Source organism: Sceloporus undulatus, chromosome 2 (assembly GCF_019175285.1).
Source record: "Sceloporus undulatus isolate JIND9_A2432 ecotype Alabama chromosome 2, SceUnd_v1.1, whole genome shotgun sequence".
In the NCBI taxonomy this organism is placed as follows: Eukaryota; Metazoa; Chordata; class Lepidosauria; order Squamata; family Phrynosomatidae; genus Sceloporus; species Sceloporus undulatus.
The window spans coordinates 45,236,220-45,256,222 of NC_056523.1; the positions used below are offsets into that span (position 1 = coordinate 45,236,220).

Below are 20,003 nucleotides of genomic sequence, written 5' to 3' on the forward strand. Positions count from 1 at the left end.
GCATGTGCCACAGCAGTACAACATGAGAACGCACTCAGCAAAAGCACCCATTCAAAGAGGGTGCTGTGCAATATAATATGTTCCCGATATGTTATCATACTGTTATTACTTCTCTAATGTGATGAGTCCCATTCCCAGATCATTCTGCCACAGAACATTTTCAGAACTCAATGGGAACGTTACAGGTTCTGATGCAATAAAGTTCTATGTGTCATTTAAGGCTACATCACTACAGGTTCTAGGTCTTTCTATTCTGTTTTCTTGTTTGATTGACAATGACTGACCCTTGTCTTCGCTATGGCTTTGCTTCTGATGAAAGGGAACAGCTAAATACATAGTGGGGAAGATTTTAAAGTTCATTTTGACCACAGTGACAGAATCACAATTGGTATGGAATTTTGGCCAACCTACCCTCTACTACTGCTGAAGGCATTAGTTGAAATCTGGCTAGTGTATATTCCCTCTGTAAGGAGTATTTGTCAATATTAACCAAGTAGTTCTTTGGACCATGGCTGTGTTGTTTTTTTTAATAAACCATACCATGGTGCAATCTTGATGATTCTCATTGCCACATAATCATTTTGCAGATCAATATTTAGCACCGGGAGATTAAATTCCTTCTTTGCCTCTACTTTTTCTCTTTGGTGAAATCCAGACTGTTCTTCATGAAATAAGTTGTTTTCTGTTGCCCATTGTTCAAGCTATCAAATAGGAAAATTAGGGTTTGCTTTTTGCATTTATACTTTTTTTTAATATTTTCAACCCATGGATGCTTGAATTTGTGGATAAAGAATCAGTGGATAAGGAAGGCCAACTGTAGTGCACAGCATGATAGTGGTCTTATGTAGACATGGGACCTGTTGTGAGAGAGCAGTTGTAATTGTTATACCACTTGTAGTGATGACAGGGATGTTAGTGAGATGGTAAATCAAAATGAGTTTGAGTCTAAATTGTAAAGGAGATATTCACTGTATATTCACCAATATAGTTTCAGCAGCTTAGATAGTTCCTTTAAAATTCTAGCTTAAATCCAGAGCAAATATCATCCAGCCACACAAAGCACATGTCATTAGACCTGTCACAGAAAACCTTTAGAAGTATCACTGCAACTGAGTGACCAACTGGTTCTCCTCACTTCGTTCTGCTTGTATTCAAGACATAGTTGTGTTTGTCTGGATCAATATGCAAAGTGATCTTGTAGCACCTTTGAGACTGAGAGAAAGAGTGCATCTGATGAAGTAGATTTATGTTTACAAAAGCTTATGCTACCAACATCTTTTTCTCAGTGACAGGCTGGTGCCACAATGCAGAAATAAAGCATATGTTTCTCCACCTTAACTATCATGACTCAATGCTTTGGAATTCTGGGATTTGTAGATTGGCATGGCATCAGAGCTCTCTGACAGGGAAAGTTAAATATCTCATAAAACTACAAATCCCAGACCTTCATAGTATTGAGTCATGGCAATTAAAGTGATATCACATTGCATAATTTCTGCAATGTTGCAGCAGCCTTAGGTCCAATCTGTATTCAGAAATAATGCAACTTGATGCTACTTTAAGTGCCATGGCCCAAAGGAATACTATGGTATTCTGAAATTTGTAGTTTTGTGAGATATGTAGCCTTCTGTGCCAGATAGCTCTGGTGCCACAATAAGCTAAAATCCAAGGATTCTATAGGATAGAGTGATGACAGTTAAAGTGGTGTCAAATGAAATTGCATCTGCAGTGTAGACTAGACCTTATTCTCAAAGATGATACAAGATCTCTGCATTGCTAGTCTTGGTGTCACCCGGTGCAGGTGTGAAGCATGGGGGCAGCAGTGGCCTGCCCTGCCTCTACTGGCCACCTGCAGAAACTGGACATGAGCCAGTGGAGAAAGTGAGGAAAGTGGAGGGGGGAGGTGCATACTCCTTCCTCCTTCCCCTTGCCTTAATTGGCTCATGCTAGCCAACCAATGTACTGAGGAAGGCAGGGGGGCAAGTATGCACACTTCCCTCCTTCCCCTTGCCTTGGCTGGCTTGTGCTAGCTAGCCAAGACACTGAGGAAGGCAGGGAGCAGGCATGCACATGTGCTCCCCCTTCTACCCCATGCCAATCTTGGCTAGATCATGCAAAGTAACCAAGGCACAAGGGAAAGTGGGAGGGAGAGGTGAATGCATGTGCACATACATACTCTTCCCTCCTTCTCTGTTGTCTTTCTCCCTTGGCAGAAGGAGCCAGGGCAGCAGAGAAGAAGAAGGCACAGGCAGGAGCACCACACCCTCCCAGAGTGGGAGAAGGGCCCAATCAGATGTCACTCCTCCTCTCAGCTGTCACCTGGTGTGTTCTGGTTCTGTTTGCATGAACAAACTGGGGAAATAATAGTTGACACGACAGCCAACACAAACAAATTTACAAGGATAAATAGAGAGAGAAGGAGAGAGAGGAAAAAACCTATTTGGTCCATTTAGTGGGTAAACCACAAACTCAGAGTTTCAGTAAAGCCTTTTTGTTAGGACCATTAAAATATGGCAAATAAATGTGCAAGGTTTTGAAATATCAGGATGTTTTTATGACAAGAAGAGGCAGCTTGCATTCAGCTGAGCAGCAATCAAGTTAGTTGAAATAATAAATAAGGAATGATAAGTGAGTGTCAGTAGTTTGAGTGGAACAGGACAGGATGCTGGCACATTTTAGTTGGCCTCAGGCAGGCAGCAGCTCAGGAAAGCACTTAAGAACATTTCAAACAAAAATTGTGGCCTTGTCTTCCCTCTGTTTCCACCATTGCAGGCAACTCTTCTATTTATGCCACCATGCCAGGCAACCCTGCTGCCTCTACTTAATTTGACACTGTGTCCCAATTGTGTCAACATGATGCTAAGCACTATTATAACTACATAGAAGGAGAAGAAGTTGGAGAAGCAGAACCTAAACCAGCAACACATCACCATTAAAGTATTTTGTCTGTGGTGGTAGCTTGTGGTCGTGGTGTTGTATTTGTTCCATTAATAATAGCTGACTTTTACACAATTATACCTATGCCTATGAACCAGTCTTGTGTATAGCTATTGAATATCAAGAGTATGTAAGACGTCAGTCCACAGCACTCTTTTAGGTAAGGTGTTAGCCCCATTGAAGTCAGTGGGACTTTCTTCTGAATATGGATATATTCAGTTGTATGTAATATAGCTGTTAAAGATTAGAAGCCTATCTGTAAAAGAAAGAGGTCTCTGACAACTCTATAAATGTGGCTGAAAACAAAAGGATTCAAATCTAGATTTTAAGAGCTAAGCACAGAAGCACTCAACACTAGATTTTCATGGGCAAATCTGCCAGTTCTGCTTTTATCCTCATTTTAAAAAAATAATACTATTTTTTCTGTCAAAATTAGGAAAAAATCTGTAGATTTGGGAAAGGGTGTTTTGGGGGGCTGATTTGATTTATTTAGAAATAAATCGATTCAGCCCAAGTGGGAACCAGGCAAATTCAAATCGGCTTTGAATCCGCCCTGGTTCCCATTGGCAGTGGCATCCCCAGCCTCCCGGCCATACCCCCATACCTGCTGCATCTTTAGCCTTCCATCCTCCCAACCTCTCCCCCACCCCCGGTCTACTGGTATGACCAGGAGGACAGAGGGAGGCATGGCGGGGAAATTGTGGCTGTTGCTTCCTGCACCAATTCTTGAAAATGGCGCAAACACAGTGGGAACCATTCTGTTTGCTGAACCAGTTTCAGGATTCGGTTCAGGAATTGAATCGAGAGGTAAGTAGGAATTGGCCCAAAATTAATCAAATGAATTCCCATATCGATAATCAATAATGTTACTGATCATTAAAACTATGGAAGTTTTAAATCACAAGAACTGTGACTGTGAGGTGGCATTAAAGTAGTATTAGACAAATTCATGGTGGATAAGGCTATCAAACCTTCTTTTTAGGATTTCTATTAGCTACCTCTGAGACTGAATGCAGTAAGCTGAGGAGCAAAAGCAAGATGGGACTATTGCTTGTGGGTCTGGTTGGCCACTGTTGGAAACAGGATGCTGGAGGGCTTGGAAAATTATCTATTTTGGATGACATCCTGTGAAATGATCAGGACCATGCTGATTAAGCAATTCTACATGCTATGTTCTTCATCCAATCCAGCAAGCCATATTTCATGAAAGCAGGGAAGAAATTAGAAAGGTCTACAAAGATATTTTCAACATTAAAGAAGGTGTGGAAAGTGGAAAGGATGGAAGAGTGAATTTCTTCTGGTGTTTTCCTTTTACAGAAAGCTTGGAGAAGTTTAAAGGTATCAGTTGGCTGGTGGGAAATATTGTTAAACTATTTCTTCTGAAACTTTGATATGGCATCTTTCTGTTCAGAATTCAAAATTCAGAGTTCATGCTGTTACCATGCCAGAAGATGGAACATTTACTTTTGGGAAGTCCATTCCCAGTATTCTACAGGAAGCATGGCCACTGGTTGAGCTGGCTGGAAGATTCTGCATGTTGTCATCCAAAACATAACTTTCCCCACACATAATTTAGTGCAGTTTGTTGAGACAGCTGGGGTCTTTCCTGTCTACTCCATGCTTCTGCTATGTTGTGTGCTTTAACACAGTGAAAAAAGAGGAAAGGAAGGAGAGGGGGAAAAAGGAATGTATCAGCACTTTTAAGAATAACAGGTTTTAATTTTAGCATGAGCTTTCACTGGTATAAACCCACTTCTACACAGTGATATTAACACATTGATATTAACTAAAAACTTTAATGTTACAGGTGCTGTCATATTCCCCTTTTCTCCCTCTGTCCTTCATTCTTTTGATGCTGCAAGAGACTAACAGCTGTTTATTTAAAACCCTGAGAGAGTATTGCCTGCAACTTTATTTTTATACAACTGTGCTTTGGTGCCTATTTTTTTTCCTTCCTTTCTTTTTATTAAAATATTTTTACAAGTCTTGCAATCAGCACATCACAAAAACATAAAAGCATTTTCGTTTTTTGACTTCCTCTTATCTTATTTCTTTAGCCTTTATTTCCTCGTAAAAGTTATAAACACTATATTTATTTCAGTTAGGTCTGTTTGAAACTTAGTACTTCCTTTATACCTAAAAAAACATGTTATTGTTAATTGTTATTTGGTGTGAGTATTTCTTTTCTCTATTCTGTTTCTTTTTTATGATGTTTCTGATGTTACTTCAAAGTTTTTCTTGATATTTGTCTGCTCTCTTAAGAAGGTAATTTCATTATCTATATTTTTTCTAATAGCTTTTGCTTTGATTTATCCACTCTATCTCTATAGTATTCTTATAATTTTTTTCCATTCCATTTCAATTTCTTCAAAGGGTTTTCCATCTATTGAGCATCTCAATTTATCAATTTCTATGGCTTCTTGCACTTTTATCAAGCACTCATCTATTTAGGAGACCTCTTCCATCTTCCATTTTTGGGCTTGAAATATTCTTGCCAGTGAAATCATATATAATATTTGTCTCCACTCTGGTGTTATTTTATAATTATTAAAAAAAAATCAGAGTTACAGGTGTTAAGGAAAAAGCAACATGGGATATACAGTCAAAGAAATAAAACATGTATGTGAGAGTCAGTATGACTAAGCAAAAGCAATTAAGAAGCCACACAGGTGTAAAAGGTAATGTAATTAGCAAGTCCTAAATGCCAAGGACAGAAATGCAGAGTGTATAATTGAAAACACCTGAGAATTGTTAAGTGGACAAGGTGAAATGATGAAATCATTAATTATGGGTTGAACTGTGAGAACCAATCAAAATGGTTGTACACGCCCACTGGGTGGAAACTGACAAGAGTGGGTGGTGTTTTCCAATGGCTATAATAATTGATTTGATTCCCAATGTATTTTGTGGGTAGTTGTGGAGTAGTTTGGAGTAGAGTGGGTAGTTGTTGGGTATTGTATATAGTAGAATAAAGTAGATCTTTTATATAAGACTACTGAGTTGTCTGGTGTCTTGAGTGAAGATACAAGAGCCAGCTGGATCCTGGAGAAGTGTGAAGACTTCTGTGGAAGCAAGAGTGAGAAGGCTTGGAGAGTTTGTCAGGGTCTTCAGCCTATTCTCTGAAACTCTGCTGCTTTAGAGCAAAGCTTTAACCACTGGCCAAAACTGGTCAGCGCCGGTGCATAACAAGGTGGTGAGTCAGAGCCAGAGGTGAAGAGCTACAACTCCCATCATCCCTGACAACAGGTGCTGTAATAGTCCCTTTCTCTCCCCCCCCCCCAATTATTTTTATGCTGCAGGAGACCAAAAGCTATTTATTTAAAGTATCACCTGCAACTTTATTTGTATACAACAATTCTTGGGTGCCTATTTTTTTAAAGATGCATCTTAAGTTCACAGAAAGAAAATAGAGTAGCTTGGCTAAAATATTTACCATTGTTTTTTGTGGGTTTTTCGGGCTATGTGGCCATGTTTTAGAAGCGTTTATTCCTGATGTTTCACCTGCATCTGTGGCTGGCATCTTCATTCTCTGAAGATGCCAGCCACAGATGCTGGCAAAACGTCAGGAACATACTGTTCTAGAACATGGCCACATAGCCCCCCCAAAACCACAAAAATTATGGTTGGAAGAATAGTTACATTTTCCTTTGGGGATTGGCATGGCACAATGTGTTGAGTAAGCCAAAATCAATATTGAAATAATTATTGCTTCTATATTTTTTCCAGTAATGTTTTTCTACACATATTGTTTTTGAAATTTTGTCTGTTTTATTGTTGCTGTTATTGCTTGCCTAGATCCCAGACATTAGATCAAAGCAAGCAAGCAACAAATGAACAAACAAAATGCAAACTAACCACCACTGCAGAGTTGGTTTTAAATGTTCAGCTTTAGTTCAGCCAGCCAGATAAGCTTGAATGTTATACTACAAAGCAGGCCAGCCGAGGAATAGCATCTTTCCAATGAGTTCTAAGCTGCAGTGTCCATAATATTTGCATAGCTAATTTCTAGCACTGATCTAGGACCAGTCTCCAGTTTGTGGGTGAAAAACCTGAAAGAAAGGGGGGAACCCATTTCAGTTTCCTAAGATGAGTCCCAGGATCTATTTTCAGGGAATAGGTATTCTTTTTCAAATGTTTATGCTTGCTTGCTTGCATGCCTGTTTTATATCCTGTTTTTCTCCCAAATGAGACCTACAGTGGCTCACAAAAGATGCTTAAAAACTACAAAACAGTACAATTTAAAAACACAATTGAAACACCATGTTAATGAGTTTAAAAATGTAAAATCTTTTAAAAATGCTAAGTTAAAAATATAAAACCAATAAAAACATACCAAAGCAAACACTCCAATAATAAAACTAGGCTCAGTTACATATTGAAAGTCTGATTGGATATAAAAGTTTTTGTTTCCCAGCAAAAAGAAAGCAGTGAGGGGGCCAGTGAGGATAGGAGCAGCCACTGAGAAGGCTTTCTCTCATGTCCCCACCAAGTGAACCTATGATGGTGACAGGACTGAGAAAAAGCCTTCCCCTGATGATCTTAGGGTTCTGGCGAATTCATATGAGAGATAAACCTCACATGAAAATCAGAATGAATAGATTCTTATCTTACATGTGTTGTTAGCTGCAATCCATTGGCTCAAAATCAGAATGAAAAGAACCTACTCTTGTATTTTCATCTGCTCTTATGAATTCATGTCATAGCTGAGAGGAATCTACCTAGAGCATTATATGATTTGTTAAGGTAACCAATCCCTACCCTTTGTCTTCAACACATTTAACTGTCTATTTGGATACAGATTTTCCTCTAAATGTGGTTCAAGTTAGCTTTGGAAAACTCAATCAAGAGTTAATCAGCTAGAACCACTCATAATTTGATCAACCACATCTGCTATCCTACTTGTTCTGTGAAGTTGTAATATTATGGAAAGAATTTTGGCAGAACCTGGAAATATCAAATGTCTGTTTTAGGTGTTCTGTCTTTGCTGCAGCTCAGTGCATTAAGTGCAGCTTATCTAACACACAGCTTACCATGTATCCTGTGAAGCCTGAGATGGCATATCAGGGGTCATAAGACAAGTGGAAATTCCAGCCCCAGGAAGCTGTGGAGAAATAGTTCTCAGAGGAAGATGTCCAATATTGAAGCCTTCTTCCTTTTGTGCGGAAATGTGTAGCTCTTGCCTCCCGGACTTTTGTGTGCCAAGAACAAGAAAGGTAAAAAGTTTTTGAGCTGAAGGTGTGGGTGACTCAGAGATGCTCTGGAAAAGTTATATACAAAGCCCTTTCTATTGTCAACTACATTCTAGTGCCCCTAAAAGAGGAAAAATTCTGGCATAAGTAAAACAATTCCTTTCTTGTTCTTTACAATAAGAGGGGAAGTGTGTGTGTGTGTGTGTGCGTGCTTTTGATAGGACTTCGGAAATATCAGGGCACTATAATCTTAAAGCTTTCCATATTCGCCATATGAGTGCTTTTCCTTTCTTCTACCTTGCAACTAAACAAATAGCTTTCTCAACAGAAATACAGATTTATACACACTATCTTTCTGCCTCATTTCTGTTCCTATGACCTGAATCCTATCAGTAATCCCAACTAGAGCAAGCTCATTGACTCGGTGTGATTTACCAATGTGTTAACTCAACATTCAACAAATGTCTAGTTGGAACCAACCAATATGGTTTAAGTCTACGTCTGTATTTTCCAGTTTCCTAAGCTTAAGATGAACCCCACAGCTTCTGTCAGAACCAGAAACTTCTCCTCTCACTTCTGCAGCTCTCTGTACACCCTAAAGGCATGTTTTGTAGTGTCAGAGTTCCCTCTGGAGCAGGCTTTTTGCAGTCCATGAAGTATGCAGAAGAGGGAGAGCTGAAAGTTTCTTTACCTTCATTTCAGCAAAAGTATGCAGCTGGTGATCTCCTCCCCTTATGTGTTGGGTTTCAATTCTGGAGGGCACCAGGATGAGGATGGCTGCTCCTGCTTGATTTGTGAGAAAGAATAAGCACACTTTGTCATTACAAATGTCAAAACTGGCATTCAAAACATTCACAGCATTTGGCATGGCTGGCTCAGGTGTCAGAGATGTAATTTCTGTTGCTGTGGAGTTGGGTTAATTGAAACACAGATTGTTGCTGTCAAATCTATGTTATGTTTTCCCCTGATAATTCTTTGGGGGCTGGGGAGGACACATGTAAGGGAATGCTGTTTTCCTCTTGACAGCTCTGAATGATCCTCTCAGGGGGCCATCTACACTTTGCCTGCAGGTTTCTGTGCTAGACAAATGTTTCTGTCTCATCAAATGTCTTCTGAGCTTCCCACACCCAAGGAAAGAATCTTCACCTGTGCTTCAGTTTTGGTTCTATCCATTCACCACCCAGAAACATGCTGACTTCCTAAGAAGTGTCTCTAAACATGGCCATATCCAAAGAGGGTGGAAAGCCCACCCACTGGCCTATGGAAGTTCTCCCACATAGAATTTATGCAAATCTTTCCCTCTGAAGCCCTACTGAAGCCTCACCCCTCATGGATCAAGCAGCTTCCAAGTTTGGGAGGGTGTGCAACACAAGAGGTGATCTCACTGTTTTCCTAATCTCTGCTCATTTATAACAGTGTCATCCAAATTCTGGGTTGGCTTTTCCTTATGTGGTAAAAGAAATAATATTGGCATTTTCTCCTTATTGTGAGGCAGTGAGATTTCCTTCCCCTTGCCTCTTCCTCCCTCCCTTGTTTCTTTTTTCCTTTCTCCTTTGTAGCTTTGGACAGATTCTGATGCTGTTTGGAAACCTTGGCCAAATTCCTTTTGCTGTCTTACACAGGTATAATTTCATCTACAGAAGCAGTTGAACATTTGAACATGAGTCAACACTGCAACGCACCAGCTAAAAAGGCCATTGCAATTTTAGGCTGCATCAATAAAAGTATAGTTTCTAGATCAAGAGAAGGAATAATGTCACTATATTCTGCTTTGGTCAGGCCCCACCTGGAATATTGTGTCCAGTTCTGGGCACCACAATTCAAAAAGGATGTGGAGAAAGTGAAGCATGTCCAAGGAGAGTGACTGAAATGGTGAAGGGTCTGGAAACCATGCCCTATGAGGAACGACTTAGGGAGCTGGGAATGTTCAGCCTGGAGAAGAGAAGGTTAAGAGGTGATATGATAGCCTTGTTTAAATATTTAAAGGAATGTCATATTGAGGATGGAGCAAGCTTGTTTTCTGCTGCTCCAGTGACTAGGACCTGGAACAATGGATGCAAGCTACAGGAAAAGAGATTCCACCACAACATTAGATGGAACTTTCTGACAGTAAGTCTGTTTGGCAGTGTAGTGGAGTCTCCCTCCTTGAAGGTCTTTAAGCAGAGGCTGGATGGCCATCTGTCGTGGATTCTTTGATTTGGATTTCCTGCATGGCAGGGGGTTGGCCTGGAGGGCCCTTGCGGTCTCTTCCAACTCTATTATTCTATGATTCTATGATTTTTGACACAAAGTATCTGTGGAAGCAGAGTTACACATGTGATGGCCAACCATGTAACAATAAGACCAGACACAAGAGTTGAACCAAGGGCCACTTTACTGACCTGTAATCTATTTAACTGAAGGGAACCTTGAGATAAGCCAAGTAGGGAAGCAGCTAATGCAGGTGTAGCTGAGGCCCAGGTGACAACCTTATCTTGTGCTAAACACCTAACCCCAAGGACAATCCAAAGATTATTGGTTGCAACCTGGTCTGTCATTACTAGAAGGCAAACCCAGGGGGCTCCCTTCTAAACCCTGAGGCATTATAAGAAAGAATAAATTTCCAGGCAGTCCCAAAGGTAGATTCTTCCACTCCCAGGGCTCATGCACCATAGAAGCAGTTCCACAACTCAGCTCTGCTACCCAAATGGCTAGGTTACCATGAGAGCACCCACAAATTAATATATAATAGGACAATTTTAATAACTCAAATTAATATCAGTGACAGGACTCCAGGTAACTTTATAAAGTTGAGATGCCAGCCTGTGTTTAACAGGTCCAAGAACTAGAATTCTTAGAATACAAAGTTCAACTTAGCTTTATTGATTAAATTCAAAGGGGAAAATCACAATTCACGCAATAGCATTCACACACACACAAGAACTTATGAAATTAAAAGTAGTGGCTTGCAGCAAGGTTTGGGGAAGGCAATATCTTACCAGTCCAGAATCTGAGCTCCAACCAGGGGATGGTGGAAGTGACAACAAGGCTGCCTGAAATGTGGGAAGGGGAGAATGGCCAACCTGTGTTGAGAAGTCAATATGAAATCTGGCAGTATTCCTGCTTGGCTTCAGACTGAGCCAATATGTGAGTGCCAAGGCAAAATTTTTATAGTGTCTTGAGGCAGTTGGGTAGATTTTCCACCCAAAGGGGTTCCTACGTGGTTGTTAGTTTTAACTTCAGAGTTACAAAAGGAATATTTTTGGTTGATGGCAATGACATTGATTTAATCAAGTAGTAATAAGATCAGGACAACCTCAGAGAATTTGGGATAGGATGGATGCAGGAAAGTCCAGCAGAAAGATTGGCTTAATGCTTTAGGCTGACAAACCTTTGTTTGCATACTGCAGGGGGTGGGGAAGCAGCAGTATTCACTGCCATAAAGTTATGGGGGTCTTTTCCACATGTGACCACTCAGAAGTTCACTTACAGTCATCTGACTTTTCCAAGGTCATGCTTATGGCCTGTCTGTAACTGCCATTATAATAAAATATAACAAAATATTTCTACCCTAAAATAATGCAGGGTTTGTAGGGTTTAGTAACAGCTCTTCACCAAAGGGGTGCCATGGCACACACCAATCTCTTATATTCTCTTCCCACTACCTGCCATGGACAAAGAACAAGCATCCACTTAGTCTTTTTCCCCCACCAGGCCAGCCAAACTTTCTCGCAGCCCCTCCTGTACATCTGTCAGGAACAGGGTGTAACCTTCCTCTGACAGATGGATGTCATCAGTAGAACTCAGATAATTGGAAAACTGTATTAGGATGAAGAAGAAAGTAAGCCATTCCCTTATTCAACACCTTACAGATTTTTGTATTGACATTTTCATGGGCACAGTCAAGCCATCTGGGATTACCTTTGCCTAACCATACATGGCAGGGGAGAATAGCAAATCAAACCAAACCAACTATTTTGACAGGATAAAATGGAAATTTTGTAAAACTTGTACAAAAATATCAATGCCCTGTTCCTCAGTGAACCAAGTTATTCCCACCAAGGTGAATGACTAAAATATCTGAAGGTGGCCCAGTGTGCTTCACAAACAAAAGATGCAGCAAGCCACTTCATGATTGGCCTCTCCCAGCCACTCCACTAAAGCAACATTGCTCAGACCCAGATGAAAACCAGATTGGTTTTCACCAGGTCTGGGGTAGCCATAGCATGGTCTACAGGCAGAAGCTTCACGAAGTGATGCACAGAGATCTGTTTCCCCAACCCCGCTGAATATCTGAAGTGATCACCATTGACTTCATTACAGACAACCTCTGCCTGTCAGCTGGAGCTCTGTATTTGAAGATGCTTTTCCACTGCCTCTAAGGGAGACAAAATAATTAAAAGGCCCCTATCATCTTTTTTTTTCTTTTTTTTACAAACTTGAGTTACCCCTTTGGTAGAAGAAGCATGCTGCTTCACCAGTTCCTCTAGTTTTGCAAAACTAGCTGCCCTTTGACTCTGCTCATTGTCTGATGAGCTGAAGGAAACAGGTGGCGGGCACTTAGCAGCCATTTCTTGGCAGGGGCTTTGCTCTTCAAAGATCCAGACCCCTTTTTGGATACCATGCTAAAACATATAATACAATACAAATCAATAAGTAGGAATGATTGTCCATCAGTTATGATGATCAACACAGACTCAGACACACACACCTATATTTATACTCTATATAAGCATGGGGTAAGCTATAGGTATATTAATATCCCACTAAAGAAACCACAAATCAATAAATTGATTTTCATTTAATTAAAGTTGTATAATTCAACTATTAATTAAAGTCCTAACAATGAGATGTATAACTGTGTCCTCTAGGTTACAAATCTAACAAATCCCCAACGTGTGTGTGTGTGTGTGGGGGGGTTAAAATCAATACAAATAACTTCCGAAAACAAATAGCAAAGTACCAATGCCATGGTAATGCTCAATTAATAGTAACTGCCAAGACTATTAGACTATACTTTCCCCATCTCATTTATGCCAAACAGTCCCTAAGACCTCTACCTCAACCCCCAGACCTTCCACCCACCCTGTAAAAAGCCCTTACTTAATAAGGCACAAAAATTAACAGATGTAAACAAACCAGAGAGATGCAATATAACTCCCATTATCACACAAAGGACAGAAACAGAGACAAATGAAAACAGGCAATAAATGTAAATCACTCCTCCACCAAAGGGGAGAGTGGGGTGGAATGAGGTGGAGTGAGGAGGCTGGACTGGGTCATCTAAGTTCATGTGGATTCTTAACCCTCACCCAGACACAGTGATACATTAAAAACGATAATTAATCACAAATAGCAGAAGGGGATAGGAGACTATGCCTAAGCCATGTTTCTTTGGAAGCTCGTCTCTTTGTAGCAGTCCAGAAGAAAATGGACATGTGCAGCTGGCTTGATAATTTATATTCTCTCCTTTGTCCCCTGCATTTGACTGGGGCTTGGTGCAAAGTGCCAAAATCAAAGCCCTCTGGTCTCTTAATGGAGGTCTACAATAGCCCTTCCACCATGGTCTAGACACACTGTCTGGGAATCATAAATTTGCCATTGTGTATATGGTTCACCAAAAACTGTGGCATGTCAATTGGGCATTTGTTTGCACTTGTAGTATGTATTTGGTTTTGTTGCCTTGCCATTCATCACAAGAGTTATTTAACTATCAGTGCTCAACTATACCTGAAAAAAAAATCACATTGTGTGATCCAGATGTGAAATCCCAGCTTTCCTGTACAGCAGGGGAAGAAGAAATATACCCCTAGGACATATTACCCAACTGGGATCACCTGTTAATCTTGACTGATTCCCAACTCATTTATCTCATCTTTTTTCCCCCTGGAAAATGCAGAAGGGCAGGAAAAGGGTAAATTACCTCTCCTGGTAGATTCCAGAAGTGATACCTTACCTTTTAAATAAGTCGTGGTCTTAATTCTAATTTTAAAAATCAGAAATGTTTTCCAGACACTTTTGGCATTTTCACTTCTGAGAGGCTCCATGTGACCCATGAGCTGCAGTTTCCCCTCTATACCCAGTGTGCTGCCCACTAAGGCTAGGCAGAATCACAGTGGTAAAAGTGAGTGTCCTACTTGAAATGATGTTTCTATTTCAGAATCTCCCAAATATAGCAAATGAGAAGTACAGTGGACCCTTGTTATATGCTGGGGTTATGTTCCAAGATACCCCGTGTATAACAAAATCCGTGTATGCTCAAGTCCCATTAAATATAATGACATAGCAAACTGGTGTCCCTTATAAAAAATGGAAAATCAAAGTTTGATATTTGAATTTTATACTTTTTTTGAACATTTTCAAACCATGTATGCTTGAATCCATGTATAAAAATCTGTGTATAAGAAGGGCTGACTGTACTTCAAGATTTGGCAAGCAAAACTAACAAGATTCATATGGGAGGGAAGAAAACAGAGAATAAAATTAAATAAATAAATAAATAAATATTAATTGAAACAAAAGGGAGATGAGTACTGCCAGACTTAAGGTTATGTTACTATGCCAACAGTCGATCATGGATAAAAGACCAGTTATCATTAAAAGACAAAAAATTGATTGACTTGGAAGGGATCGAACTCAGGGTAAAGACAAGGAAGAATTTGGAAGAGATGGATTAACTAAAAATTTGTTTGTACACAATTAGTTAACTGAAAGATGCAAAATGTATAATAAATTGGAATAAAAAAAACGAATTAGCTAACTTAGACAAAAAAATTAATTTGGCAGTGGAATGAGGCTAGCAGCCAATTAGATGTGGTGTTTCTACTCCACATCAGGGAAGGGTTGGGGCTGGAGCTGAGGCTCTTTAAGCCAGCACCACCCTTCCTTATCCCTCTTTGCAATTGTTGTCCCACCCTCCCACCTTGACTTCAGTGTGACTGTGTTGGTTGTGTTAAGGGCCGGGTAGGAATTGTCTCCCCTTTTCAAGGGTTTTTCACCTGCCTCACACTGTTGTTCAGGGACTTGGAAAACTGGCTTAGGTGTGAACTTAAATAGGTGGTCACTGGCTGTTGATGGGGGAGAATTACTTGTCAGGTGAAAACCTATGGCACCCACTTGGGATGAAGGTTAGGCCTCTTAACCTTTCTCTTTAGGTCTTGCGACTAAGGTTAGAAGGAGAGAGACCTTCCTTAGGGCTGACCTGGGATATAAGCCTCAATCAAGTCCTGTGAGTTGAGTGAGGAAATCTCAGGTTGGCATTCCAGATGCAAGCTGGCCAGAGAGCAACCTAGTCATGGGTTTTTCCATGGAGCTCAGGTGTTTTGCCCAGGGGAAGCTGAGGAGGCATCTGAGGAATAGACCACCTGCCACAGCTGCTCCCGCACCAGGTTGCTCTCTTAAAATTTTACAGGTTTTCAAGAAGACAGTTAAATAGGTTAATTCAATAAAGTGGCCCATTTTACAACCCATGTATGTGTCTGGTCTCTTATTTCAAGTTGGACAGCAAACAGCATAAAGCTAAATTTTATAAAATCCTCAGAGAATGGGAATAAGAACAAGAGACTGTTAAGAATTCCATGATCAAATGGATCAAAATGTTGGCAAAAATATTCAGTTAGATTCATGGGGAAAATCATGGAGAACAACTCAAAAATTCACCTCATGACAAAATCTGAAAAAAAAAATTGTTTGAAAATGCTACACCATTGATACATGACTCCAGCAAACCTAGAAACAATTAACGAAACTGGCAAGAACAAATGTTGGAAGTGCCAAACTTAAAAAAAAAAAAGTCAAAAATTAATAAACAAATAATGGAAATCTTTGAAATAAAGTTTCCAGTGAATCTGATCCAAATTTAGATCCAAAACACACTGCAAAAATAATCCAGATTGAGACTGCTTTAATTGCCCTGCCTCAATGCTAAAATAACATTTACTGCCACCTTCCAACTGATTTAGAGGCCTTAAAATGAATGTTTGTGAAGGATTTTCAGAGGATACGTAAGATACAGAAAATTTGAGGTTTTTTAAGGATTCAGAATTTTAACTCTAAAATAATCACCTGTTATTTCAGCAGAAGGTCTTAGAGCACAATCTTAAAAAGGTTTACACATGGAAAAAGGAAGGCAGGAGCTAGACCAGGTACATATTAACTTCATGTAATGGCATTAAGAAGCATTTTGCTCATTCTTGAAGACAATATTATCTCCAGCAAAACTTTTTGTTTGGAGAGAACAGTAGTTTGTGATATATGATACGATGATATATGAAAGGACTGAGACCTGGCATTGAAAACCTTGTGATTGAATAGACTAAATTATTTCTTCCTGATTTCCCACCACATTTTGATCAGACCAGAAGATCGTGTGATAACCAGCATGGTCTAGCAGTTTGAACATTGGACTACAATTCTTGAGACCATGGTTCAAATCCCCGTAGGGCCATGGAAGCCCACTGGATCATGTTGGGCAAGTCACACATTCTCAGCATCAGAGGAAGGCAAGGGCAAACCCCTTCTGAAAAATCTTGCCAAGAATACCGTGTGATAGGTTCGCCTTTATGGTCACCATAAGGCAGAAAGAACTTAAAGGCATGCAACAACAAACCACAAGGAGCCTTGTTCTAAATTTACCTCCAGATTCACAGTTCATTCAGCCAAGAAAGGGAAGAAATGTGGTACCATTAGGGAGACCCTATGTTCTTCTATTGTTTACTTGGCAACCATAAAAATATGACTCTGTTTTATAATGTGGTATGAGGATTACATTAAGTGACAGAGAGTGGGGAAAAAAGTGTCAGGGAGCTGACCAAGTGGTGAAGAGCTGGGGAAGCCTTCTCTAAAGAATTTGGCCAAACTTCATAACCAATTGACAATGTCAGAGTTCTTCTTCCAGAAGAGCAAAATGTAACGACAGAACAGTCACAACCACAGCCCTAGAAGGGTCAGGAGCATCCCGTCAAGAACACACAGAAAAGGATGTAGGAAATGCTTCCCCTTTGTTCCTTTTTTTTTCTGCGCGTCCTCAACAATGTGGCACTCCTGACCCCTCCAGGGTCCCTTTCCTTCCTAGGGAACTGAAGAGAAAGTCAGAGTCACCAGATGTCCTTGAGGGCTTTTCATCTCCAGCTATTGAAACCCAACAAAGACTTGCAGGCCAAAGCAAATTGCTTCTAGGCAGCTGACAAACTAGGCTGAAAGAGAAGGTGCAGTTTGGGCAAAGAGGCAACCAGGAGAGAAGTGGAGGTACCGCTCTTTCCACACAAGCTGTCCTCACAGATGTCCTCATCGCAAAGGAGGCCAAGGTGTAGCAAGAGGAAGGACATACAAGAAAATTGTAGGACATTAGAAAACAAAATTTCTGCTCCTCCAGAGAACAGGACTTGGAACAATGGATGCAAGCTACAGGAAAAGAGATTCCACCCCAACAACTTTCTGACAGTAAGGGCTGTTTGACAGTGGAACAAACTCCCTCGGAGGGTGATGGAGTCGCCTTCCTTGCAGGTCTTCAAACAGAGGCTGGATGGCCATCTGTCAGGAGTGCTTTGGTTGAGAGTTCCTGCATGGCAGGGGGTTGGACTGGATGGCCCTTGTGGTCTCTTCCAACACTATTATTCTATGATTCTAAAAGCTGAAAACTCTGACAGAAAAATCAGTGCATGCTCTTCAGCCATGCTCAAAATGGAGAACACTTTGGGATTCCTCTTGGACAGAAGGTGGAAATGGAAGACAGGTCCTGGAAAAGGAGGATGCGTCTGGTGACTTTGGGGAGCTCTGTGAGCCACCAGCCAAAATCTAGAGAAGTTACAGAGGCAGGCAAAACGAGAGAGGGCATGGTCCGTGGACATGGTGAAGCGCGAAAACATGGAGCTGTCCTGTGCGCTGACCAGGGTCCTGAGCATGGAGTTGCCTTTGGAAACTGCCCAGGGTGCTGAACGCGGGGCTTTCCCTGGGCACAGGGAGCTCGTCTACTGCTGTCCATGGTGCTGAAACTGAACTTAAGCCTCTGCTTAAGGAAGCCGCGCAAAGAGCGATGAGGCTCTGGAGGCGTGGTGGAGGCGGGGGTCGGGCGGAGCGAGCGGGGAGGCGGGGAAGGGCCGGGCGAAGCTTTAAAGCGGAGCGGAGCCTCCCCGGCGCCCAGTGCGGAGCAGCCGCGGCTGGAAAGGGGGCCTCGCCGTCGGGGGGAGAGCGAGAGAGAGAGCAGGAGAGCGAGAGAGAGCAGGAGAGCGAGGGAGCGAGGGGCTAGCCCTGCCTTGGTCGCCCTCCCCTTCCCCTCCTCCTCCCAAGGGACCCAGAGGCCCCTCATCCATCCATCCATCCATCCATCCATCCATCCATCCATCCATCCATCCATTCCTCCCTCCCTTCCTCCCCCGACGTGGTTCCTCCGCCTCCTCGGTGGGGCCATGCTGGGCCTGGGGCTCCTGGTGCTGGTGGTGTGGGGCTGGGCCCTGGTCCTGGTGGGGTCCCAGGAGCTTTATGCACCCCACTCCATCCGGCTGGAGGGGGACATCACCCTCGGGGGCCTCTTCCCGGTCCACGCCAAGGGCCCCGGCGGAGGAGGAGGAGGTGGTGGAGGGGTCGGCGGAGGGGGCCTTGGGGCCCTTCCCTGCGGGGACATCGAGGGCGAGTCCGGGATCCACCGCCTGGAAGCCATGCTCTACGCCTTGGACCAGATCAACAGCGACCCGGAGCTGCTGCCCAACGTGACGCTGGGGGCGCGGATCCTGGACACCTGCTCGCGGGACACCTACGCGCTGGAGCAGTCGCTCACCTTCGTCCAGGCCCTCATCCAGAAGGACACTTCCGACGTCCGCTGCACCAACGGGGAGCCGCCCGTCTTCGTCCGGCCCGAGAAGGTCCTCGGCGTGGTGGGCGCCGCCAGCAGCTCCGTCTCCATCATGGTCGCCAACATCCTCCGGCTCTTCCAGGTAGGCACCACCACCACCACCATGTCCCCCATGCCCCACCGGGAGCAGCAGCAGCAGCAGCAGGTGGCCCCTGGACTCCACGGAGGAAGGGGCTGCTTGGCTCCGAAAAAGAGACACAGAGAGAGGGAGGCTCTCTCCCGAAAGGAGGCTGGAGAGGCGCCCGGGGCCAGCTCTGGACACGGGGCTCCAGAGAAATGGCAGCTGGGGAGGGAGGGAGAGAAGGTGGCTAAGGAAGAAGAGATGCATGTCGAGGGGTTGAACGGGATGGCCCTTGTGGTCTCTTCCAACTCTAGAGGATTTTTTGATTCTATGCTCTTCTGTTGGGCGATTCTGTGGAGGAATGTTGTAGAAGTGCTACTGAACACACACACACACACACAAACACACCGGTTCCCATGTTGAAGCCCTCTCCGTCCCCTGTAGTTTTGGTCATCCTCTCTGCTTCCACCGTCTCTGGTTTGATCAGACCTCCTCCTTTGCTCCGGGCATCTCCTCCATCTCCGCCTTCTCTATTTTCAGTAGGACTAAAGAAGCAGGGATTTATGTTGAGATGAGTGTTTTGAGCTCTTCTTAGATATTGGGCTCCGTTTTTCTTGCGGCACCGTGTCTTCTTTTGAGGCGAGGAACCTGCGCTTTCTCCACCTCGTGGTTCCCTTTTCCCAGAAGGACCTCTCAGCCCCGACCCACCTGCTGCTCCCTGTATTTCTGCTCCCATTTTTAAGAAGTCATTTGGGGAAAAGGGAAACTCAAGGCGATGAGGCGGGGGGGGGAGAGGCTGAATTGGGATGAAGTGGGGCTCGAGGGAGAAAGGGACGCCCCCGATTTTGCCTTGGAAAGGCCAGGGCTCAACACCGAAGGAGGGCCCACCCTCTTCCAGCTTCTCGCCCACTTTTAAGTTGGGGCGCGTGACCAGGACTGCATCCGCACTGCAAAAATAATCCGGTTTGGTCCTACTTTTTTTTTTTTT

General features: G+C 42.7%; 1 protein-coding gene across 1 annotated transcript in view; it reads left to right on the forward strand.

Moving 5' to 3' along the window:
- The first annotated feature begins 18,446 nt into the window (after positions 1–18,446).
- The window catches only part of LOC121920957 (metabotropic glutamate receptor 7-like), a 20,586-nt gene continuing 19,029 nt past the window's right edge, over positions 18,447–20,003 (forward strand). Inside the window, exon 1 of the mRNA XM_042448302.1 lies at positions 18,447–19,036. Within this exon, the coding sequence (XP_042304236.1) occupies positions 18,512–19,036 (525 nt within the window). The 5' untranslated portion in view covers positions 18,447–18,511. The remainder of the gene's footprint in view (positions 19,037–20,003) is intronic.